The following is a 9,705-nucleotide window of genomic DNA, read 5'->3' as shown; positions in this document are numbered from 1 at the left end:
CTCTGCCCCACACAAACCTTAATAGGAATAGTAGTAGAATCCCTATGATTTCATATTCATATGCAGGTCAGAGTGGGAAATGTTTCACTGGGTCATCAGTATTAATTGGGGGCAGATTATGCAGCGTTTGTAACATAATTGTTGCACAGAGGGGTTCCCTCAAGAGAGGATTACTCAAACAGACCACATGTAGGGCTTTCACTGCCATTTCAACGTTTTTATGAATCCTCCTCGTACCCCACTGCTTGTGGTTGCATCTAGAATACCTAACAGGGATACCCACCATAACAAAAAGGAACGCAACAGCCAACCACCAGTGTTCGTTACAATGTGTAAAAGTGTACTTTTTTCCACGAATGCTACCCAAAAGGAACCCAACTGTTGTGTAGGCCTATTACGTTTCTATTAATTAATAATTAGATCACTATTTGACAAATATGAATAGGGGGTTCTACTTATCCAAAAATCTCGTATCACGGCATGAAGACAGAAAAGCTAAAATTAAATTTGCAAAATATAGGAGTGGTGCGCAGCTTTGGCGCAGAATGACTATCAAGACGCACAGGTAAAAATGTAATAAAAGTCGTTTTATTACCAAAATAAAGATCTTCTATCAAAGTGAATTATACATATATTCAATCTCGTATAAATTGTATATACAAATTTACAATGTTTGTACATCAATAATTATAAAAAATACATTAAGCACCAACGAAACCCGTATGACATTAAGGCATAGCCTACTTCAAATCATCTTTGAAAAGCTCATTTTGTAGGTGAAAAGCTCATTTTGTAGGTACAAATTAGGCAAAGCCTCTAATTCTTCTGATTATATGGTTCTAAACTGGATGCGGGTCTCATTGTGCAAGAAAAATCATTAGGTGCTCGTTAATGTGCTAATTGGAACACGCTGATGGTCAACCCCAACGCAATTAGTGGTCCATTCTTCCTTTTCAAACCCGTGACAATGGCATCTGTTTGGGACAAGAGACAGAGCTCGCAGTACCGGACCTCCACGTCAATCCCGTACTAACGTCACTGTACATTGACCCGCTCGTGGCCTTGCTGCCCCAGCAGCAGCGGGTACAAAAAGTCCTCCAGGATTCTAGAGTTTTTCCCGACCAGACCCACGCGCCGGACGTGATGCCAACCAAAAGGCACATGAAATATTTCAGCATGAACACAGCATAGTTCGGCTTCTGCATTTCATGCTCCGACAAGCATGAACAGTTGTGGGTTATTTCCCAAGTCTGTCTGTTGTGCTGCTCGTAGAAGTAACATGCTACTATAATCGTGGCGGGGACAGTGTAAAGCACTGTAAAAACACCTATCCTGATCATCAGTCTCTCCAACTTGTCTGTTTTCGTCCCTCCTTGCTTTATAACACTCCGGATCCGGAACAGTGACACAAACCCGGCCAGGAGGAACATAGTTCCAATGAAAAGATAGATAACCAACGGCGCCAAAACAAAGCCCCGGAGATTATCCAAATTCTGATTGCCAACATAGCATATTCCAGCCACAGGGTCACCATCCACTGAACTCAACGCCAACACAGCTATTGATTTCATGCTGGGTATCAGCCAGGCAGCTAAATGAAAATACTGGGAGTAACTGGCTATGGCCTCATTCCCCCACTTCATCCCCGCAGCCAGGAACCAGGTAAGAGACAGAATAACCCACCAAATAGAACTTGCCATGCCGAAGAAGTAGATGAGTAGAAAAACAATGGTACAAAGCGCAGGGCCGGTGGTCTCGTAGTGGATGTGTTCGGTATCATGCTCCATGTTACAAGCCACTTGTTCATGTCCGGCAATTAGTCTGACAATGTAGCCGACCGAGACAAACATGTAACAAGCAGAGAGGAATATAATGGGTCGCTCCGGGTATTTGAAACGATCCATGTCGATTAAAAAAGTTGCCACTGTTGCAAAAGTAGAGATAAAACATAAGACGGACCATAGTCCTATCCAGAATGCAGTAAATGTTCTTTCGTCTTGGGAGAAGTAAGGGTTGTGGCAAGGCATGGCACAGTTGAGTATCTGTCCTGTTTTAACTCTGTTATATAGAGGATTACTGTTGCTGACTGGAACCATGGGAGCGCGGCAGTGACACTGGGGTTCGCATGGAGAACTCGGAGGTTTGTGTTTACTGGGGTCGTTAGAACGGCCTTGTCCATTTTTCTTTCGTGGGTTTACTGGTTTAACAGGACGATGTGTGGGCTTTGCAACCACTGGAGAAACAGTCGTCGCACTTCTGTTGTAGTCCATGCATAGTGTATCTTGGTTACCTTGCACTGGTAATAAATCGCATCTCATTCTGTCTGGCCACGGGAACCCGTACTGTCTCATCAGAGGCGCGCAGCCTGCCTTGGCTCTCTCACAGACACTCCGACACGGCGGCAGGGGCTTCTTGTAGTCCTCCAGGCAAATAGGAGTGTACATGCTACAGAGAAAGAACTTCAGGTCCGGAGAACACTTGATTTCCACCAGGGGCCAAAACTGGTGCACCTCCAGCCCTGCCTCGTCCTGTGTGTCGTGGTTGAACTGGTTGGGCATGTAGGTGTAGTTGTAGCCTATTCCTTTGCATAAGGGCACGGATATCTCCTGGCATTGTAGCTCCTTCGCCGCGGCGCAGCTCGACCTGTGTAGAACGAGTGCAAAAAACATGCACCACCCCAAACCCAGCAAGTTGCACCCCATCATCACTCACTGTTGAATTCGTCTGCTTCCAAGTGCCAACGAACTTGCGCTTGCAAGTAGGCTGTGAAGTCCGATTAATCCAGAAATGCTGGTAGACTCATCCTTGGCGCAGACGGTGTTCTTGGGGAGTAGCCTGTGGGTGTCTTGTCTGTCTGGTAAAATGGTAGGGAATCCACACAGCACACCGCTTTATTATATCTTGATTTGACGTTATTCTGTAAAAATCGACCACTCTTCTCCGTCTGCTATTGACTGCCAGACTATAATTTACGCGCCGATACCATTCGGTTTCTCCCCGTGTTCGTAAATGGCACCATTGTTTTTGATCGCTCTGCATGCTCTGTTGTTGGCGGATGCATTGAATGGGATATATATGGGGGGAGGCGAAGTCACTCCCTCTATTGGAGCGCCTAATCACAGAGCGACGGGGGCGGGGAACTAGCGTAAATCAATCAAGTGTTTCTCAAAGGTGTTTGTTTACATGTTCCCCTCCATAGAATAATCTTTTTTAAATGACTTTGTCTTTGTTTATTCTTCTCGTTATGGAGTGAATTTAATTGTACCTTCACATGAACTTGTGTTATGGGTAAATTAACTAACACAGGCCTACGCTTCCGAAATAGAAACCTTTTTGCTGTTTGATTTGTTGCATTGCAATAACTGTTAGGTAAATGAAGGGTGACAGGATCCTTATTAGGTCACAGTGTAATCATGCACTAGGCCAGGGGTCCCAAAACTTTTTTGACCCGCGACACCATTTTGATGTATAAAAAAAAAATCACGACCCACCATGTAAAAAAAGTGATGTAATCAATGGTCAATGTACTTTTTTAATTGGGGCTATGATGATTGTAAATCCTTCTGACAGTACTTTTGGTACTATTTCAATCTGAAGGAAGTATGGTTTGAAGTGACTGAAATGCATCAGAAAGGTATTGGGAAATTCAAAAAAGCATCAGGCAATAATGTATTATATTCTGTGTAGAAAAGAACATCATTGAGATGGTGTTATTTTCCCCCATCACATTTAGTGCCTGGTCTTGTCCACTCTGTTCTAATGAGACTTGTGGGCATTGTAGAAGAAAACAGAAGACACATACGTGTTCCTGATAGTCTTATCTTTCAGTTATGGGGTCATACTATTTTGTAGATCAAACCATTCAAAAGATAGAGCCACATTTGTAGGAGGAAAACAGAAACCACTCTGGATGTTACTGACATAACCCAGAGTTTTTCTGTGACCCCATTTCCAAATCAGGGAAGCACTGTACTAGGCACACCTAAAGGCGTCAGCATGCTTCGGTTCGGCTGGCGCCTAGCTGAACTGAAGCATGCTGACGCCTTTACACATTCAATAGGATATTTACATTTCAGTCAATCATGGATGCAATTTGAGAAATATGGAGATATTCATGACATGGGGCATATCTGTGATTTTAAATGTAACACATTAACTGGAAACCTTTAACACTGTGCTAGGTATAGACCCAAGGAACACATTTAATCGAACTTTGGGGCAGTGGGGAGACAGTGGGGTTAATGTGGGATAGTTGGGAGACCCCAGGGCTTTGTCCGAAACTAAAGAAAGAGGTCTTAATTGTGGTGCCAATGTTTCATTTAGTGCTTGTCTAGGCTCCATGCTGAGGAGGTGATTAGCGAAATGCCTGCCAACGCCCAGCAAACTTCCTGAGGATATGTGTCAATAGTCTAAGCAGATGGATTATGGGGAAGTAGATGAGCAAAGCTGATAGCTTGGAAATATATGTGATGGCTGTCATTAACGTGATTCTGTTGGCGCACTAATTGGTTAGGGTAATCTCAAGCAAAGTCACAATGTTATTTTACTACAGTGACCAACTGCCCAAGTCTCCTGGTCTTATCTACATATTTCCTCTCTTTCACCACCATTCTCCAATAGGCTACTATCGGCATAGAATGGAGGAGGACAGGCACGTCATTTAAAATATTGAGGTATGGCGCTTACAGTGAGGGAAAAAAATATTTGATCCCCTGCTGATTTTGTACGTTTGCCCACTGACAAAGAAATGATCAGTCTATAATTTTAATGCTAGGTTTATTTGAACAGTGTTTATTTGACAGAATAACAACAAAAAAATCCAGAAAAACACATGTCAAAAATGTTATAAAATGATTTGCATTTTAATGAGGGAAATAAGTATTTGACTCCTCTGCAAAACATGACTTAGTACTTGGTGGCAACACCCTTATTGGCAATCACAGAGGACAGACGTTTCTTGTAGTTGGTCACCAGGTTTGCACACATCTCAGGGGGGATTTTGTCCCACTCCTCTTTGCAGATCTTCTCCAAGTCATTAAGGTTTCAAGGCTGACGTTTGGCAACTCGAACCTTCAGCTCCCTCCACATATTTTCTATGGGATTAAGGTCTGGAGACTGGCTAGGCCACTCCAGGACCTCAATGTGCTTCTTCTTGAGCCACTCCTTTGTTGCCTTGGCCGTGTGTTTTGGGTCATTGTCATGCTGGAATACCCATCCACGACCCATTTTCAATGCCCTGGCTGAGGGAAGGAGGTTCTCACCCAGGATTTGATGGTACATGGCCCCATCCATCGTCCCTTTGATGCGGTGAAGTTGTCCTGTCCCCTTAGTAGAAAAACACCCCCAAAGCATAATGTTTCCACCTCCATGTTTGACGGTGGGGATATTGTTCTTGGGGTCATAGGCAGCATTCCTCCTCCTCCAAACACGGTGAGTTGAGTTGATGCCAAAGAGCTCCATTTTGGTCTCATCTGACCACAACACTTTCACCCAGTTGTCCTCTGAATCATTCAGATGTTCATTGGCAAACTTCAGACGGGCATGTATATGTGCTTTCTTGAGCAGGGGGACCTTGCGGGCGCTGCAGGATTTCAGTCCTTCACGGCATAGTGTGTTACCAATTGTTTTCTTGGTGACTATGGTCCCAGCTGCCTTGAGATCATTGACAAGATCCTCCCGTGTAGTTCTGGGCTGTTTCCTCACCGTTCTCATGATCATTGCACCTCCACGAGGTGAGATCTTGCATGGAGCCCCAGGCCGACGTAGATTGACAGTTCTTTTTGTTTCTTCCATTTGCGAATAATCACACCAACTGTTGTCACCTTCTCACCAAGCTGCTTGGCGATGGTCTTGTAGCCCATTCCAGCCTTGTGTAGGTCTACAATCTTGTCCCTGACATCCTTGGAGAGCTCTTTGGTCTTGGCCATGGTGGAGAGTTTGGAATCTGATTGATTGATTGCTTCTGTGGACAGGTGTCTTTTATACAGATAACAAACTGAGATTAGGAGCACTCCCTTTAAGAGTGTGCTCCTAATCTCAGCTCGTTACCTGTATAAAAGACACCTGGGAGCCAGAAATCTTTCTGATTGAGAGGGGGTCAAATACTTATTTCCCTCATTAAAATGCAAATCAATTTATAACATTTTTGACATGTGTTTTTCTGGATTTTTTTGTTGTTATTCTGTCTCTCACTGTTCAAATAAACCTACCATTAAAATTATAGACTGACCATTTCTTTGTCAGTGGGCAAATGTACAAAATCAGCAGGGGATCAAATACTTTTTTCCCTCACTGTATGTGGTCTTCATGCATTTTCCAACGCCAGTCACTGTCTACTCTGCGTTGACATTTTTTGATAGATTTCTGTGAGTGCTTCACCTCCTTCCCTGCCCCCATTACAAGGGTTGTGTCCCAAATGGCACCCAAATCTCTACATAGTGCACTAGTTTTAACCAGAGCCCTATGGGCATTGGTCAAAAGTAGTGCACTATATGGGGAATAGGGTGCGATTTAGGATGCACACAAGCTGTGAACTGGAGGTGAAAGCTGCAGAACATAACAGGTGTCCAGTCTCAGGGCCAAAGGCCAACATAATGGAGACTATCAGATGAGGATCAGCATCAGTTACCCTGATTGTGTGTGCATACCAAATGGCACCCAAAAGTAGAGCACTAAATAGGGAATAGGGTGCTATTTGGGATGCAGACTGTGTATATTAGAGTCATAGGGCCCTGTATTGATTAAAAGACAGATAGAGGTGCAGTCTAGCCACCAACTGTTGAAACGCCCCCCTGTTTGTAACTACGATAGGAAGTGTTGGGTTACATATGGCCCCCTGCATTCCACATTTAAAAGGGTGGAAATTGAATTACTGCATCTGTTTAAAACTCAATTTCTACTCTATGTTCTCTGGCCTGTTCTCCCAGGGCTCTCACAGTTCATGATGCCAGGGAGAGAGAGAGAGAGAGAGAGAGAGGAGAGAGAAAGAACTAGAGAAAGGGAGAGAGAGAGGGGTGGAGGAGAGAGAGAGGGTTGGGGAGAGACGCATAGAAAGAGAGAGAGGTAGAGGAGAGAGCGAGAGGTAGAGGGAGAGACGTGGGGAGAGAGGGAGAGACATAGAGAGAGAGAGAGAGAGAGAGAGAGAGAGAGAGAAAGAGACAGAAAGAGAGAGAGAGAGAGACACATATAAATAGAGAGAGAGAGAGGGGTGGGGGAGAGGGAGAGACCGAAAGAGAGGTGGAGGAGAGCGAGAGAGAGAGGGAGAGACAGAGAGAGAGAGGTGAAAGAGAGAGAGATAGAGAGACGGGTTGGGGGAGAGGGGGAGAGAGAGAGGGAGACAGAGAGAGAGAGAGGGGTGGGGGAGAGGGAGAGACACATAGAAAGAGAGAGAGTGGGGTGGGGAGAGGGAGAGAGAGCGGGGTGGAGGAGAGAGAGCGAGAGGGCCCTGGCAGTAAACCCCAAAAATACTAAAATAATTATTTTCCAGGGAAGATCCAGATCTCAGGGAATTAGACCAAAGTTCTCAATTGGTACAAAATATATAGAGTACTGTACACACTACACAATTACTTAGGTTTAAAAATAAGCTCAACTGGACACCTTAATGATGCAGTGAATGAACTGAGAGAGAAAGCACTCAGGGCATTCTACACCATTAAAAAACAAATTCAAATTCAAATTTGGCTAAAACTAATTGAATGTGTTATTGAACCAGTTGCACTTTATGCCAGCGAGGTGTGGGGTCCACTTGCAAAACAAGATTTCACCAAATGGGACAAACACCCCATTGAAACCCTGCATGCAGAGTTCTGTAAGCTTCTCCTACATGTCCAGAGGAAAACTATAAACAATGCATACAGGGCAGAATTAGGCCAATATCCACTAATAATAAAAACTCAAAAAAGAGCAATTAAGTTTTGGAAACATCTAAAATACAGTGACCCCCCTCTCATATCATTACTAAGCCCTGCAATGCCAAGAGCTGAGCAAAGAAAAGAGTCCCCTCATCCAGCTGGTCCTGGGGCTGAGTTCACAAACCTGTTCTACTAACACACTGAAGCCTCAGGACCCTCATCCAGCTGGTCCTGGGGCTGAGTTCACAAACCTGTTCTACTAACACACTGAAGCCTCAGGACCAGAACATCCAATCAATCAGAATAAACCAAATTACAACACAGTCAAAACAAAACTACATTGCTTATTGGGAAACACAAGCAAAAAGCAAAATGCAGTGCTATCTGGCCCTAAATCGACAGTACACCGTGGCTAACTATCTGACGATGGTTACTGATCAAAACCTTAGAAAAACCTTGACAAAGTACAGGCTCAGTGAGCACAGCCTTGTCATTGAGAAGGGTAGACACAGGAAAATCTGGCCCCATGTAGAAGAAAGGCTGTGCAACCACTGCACCACAGCAGAACCTGAGACAGAGTTGCATTTCCTGACTAAATGTAAAAAATATAAAACAATTAGAGTGTAATTTCCCCAAATTTGAAACCCTTATTCAAGGTTTAAAAGATCTCTCTGATGTGAATAGGCTACCCGTCCTGTTGAGGGAGAATGCAGAGAGCTGTTGGTTGGCAGCGCACTACATTGCTGCCTGCCATAAGATGAGGGACAGTGTCTGACAGACCATCCAACCTGCACATGTCCTCTACTGTATGCTTATTGTTATTGTTCAATGTATGGTTATTTTGACCCTTGGTTATTTTTGTTACTGTTGTCCCGTTGACGATTTTGATTATTTTGATCTTAATATTGTAAATATCCAAAGTAAGCTTTGGCAATATGTCATGCCAATAAAGCAAATTGAATTGAGAGAGAGAGAGAGAGAGAGAGAGAGAGAGAGAGAGAGAGAGGAGAGAGAGGAGCGAGAGACGAGAGAGAGAGAGGAGAGAGAGAGAGAGAGAGAGGAGAGAGAGAGAGAGAGAGAGAGAGAGAGAGAGAGAGAGAGAGAGAGAGAGAGGAGAGAGAGAGAGAGAGAGAGAGAGAGAGAGAGAGAGAGAGAGAGAGAGAGAGAGAGAGAGAGAGAGAGAGAGAGAGAGAGAGAGAGAGAGAGAGAGAGAGAGAGAGAGAGAGAGAGAGAGAGAGAGAGAGAGAGGTGGGGGGAGGGAGAGACACAGAGAGAGCGAGAGAGAGAGAAGTGGAGGAGAGAGACACAGAGAGCGAGGTGGAGGAGAGAGAGAGAACTAGAGAAAGAGAGGGGGAGGGGAGAGAGGAATAAGACTAATTTGAGACACATATAGACGTTGAACCACTGCGACCATGTTATTTTTGGGAAGCGTATTTGATTCTGAGTTTGGACATATAAAGTTTCTATGCGAAAACTACTTCTAAGACGCATACATTCAGTTGTTCCAAACTCGCGCTAAAGAGGGAGGCTCGCTCAGACAGTGGTAACACCAGCGCAGATCAAATACACAACTGGAACACAGATTAAGGTGTTTACATGTCCTAATAATTTGAAAGATTGCTCATAAAACCAGGTGTTTTAATCGGTGTATACTTACTTAGATTTTGACCTTACGCCCATTAAAATGAGGCGAGTAAAGTGTTTACATGACTATTGAATAATCTGCCCACTGCCATAATCAGTTTTATATCGAATTATTACTGTGCATGTAAACGTACTCAATGACAGTTATTTGTAACATATTGGATATTTGGACCATTTTACAAGGATGATACTTGTTTGCGATTGTGTT

The 9,705-nt window shown here is 44.0% G+C and overlaps 1 protein-coding gene across 1 annotated transcript; it reads right to left on the bottom strand.

The window, feature by feature from the left end:
• Positions 1–566: 566 nt before the first annotated feature.
• On the bottom strand, positions 567–3,104 carry LOC115169824 (frizzled-8-like). The gene has a single exon (XM_029725818.1). The coding sequence runs from the start codon at positions 2,703–2,705 to the stop codon at positions 954–956; it is 1,752 nt and encodes a 583-aa protein (XP_029581678.1). The 5' UTR covers positions 2,706–3,104; the 3' UTR covers positions 567–953.
• Positions 3,105–9,705: the final 6,601 nt, after the last annotated feature.

The sequence above is a fragment of the Salmo trutta genome, chromosome 31, assembly GCF_901001165.1.
Source record: "Salmo trutta chromosome 31, fSalTru1.1, whole genome shotgun sequence".
NCBI lineage: Eukaryota > Metazoa > Chordata > Actinopteri > Salmoniformes > Salmonidae > Salmo > Salmo trutta.
Note: the sequence above shows the minus strand (reverse complement) of the source record. Positions and strands in the feature narration are given on the sequence as shown.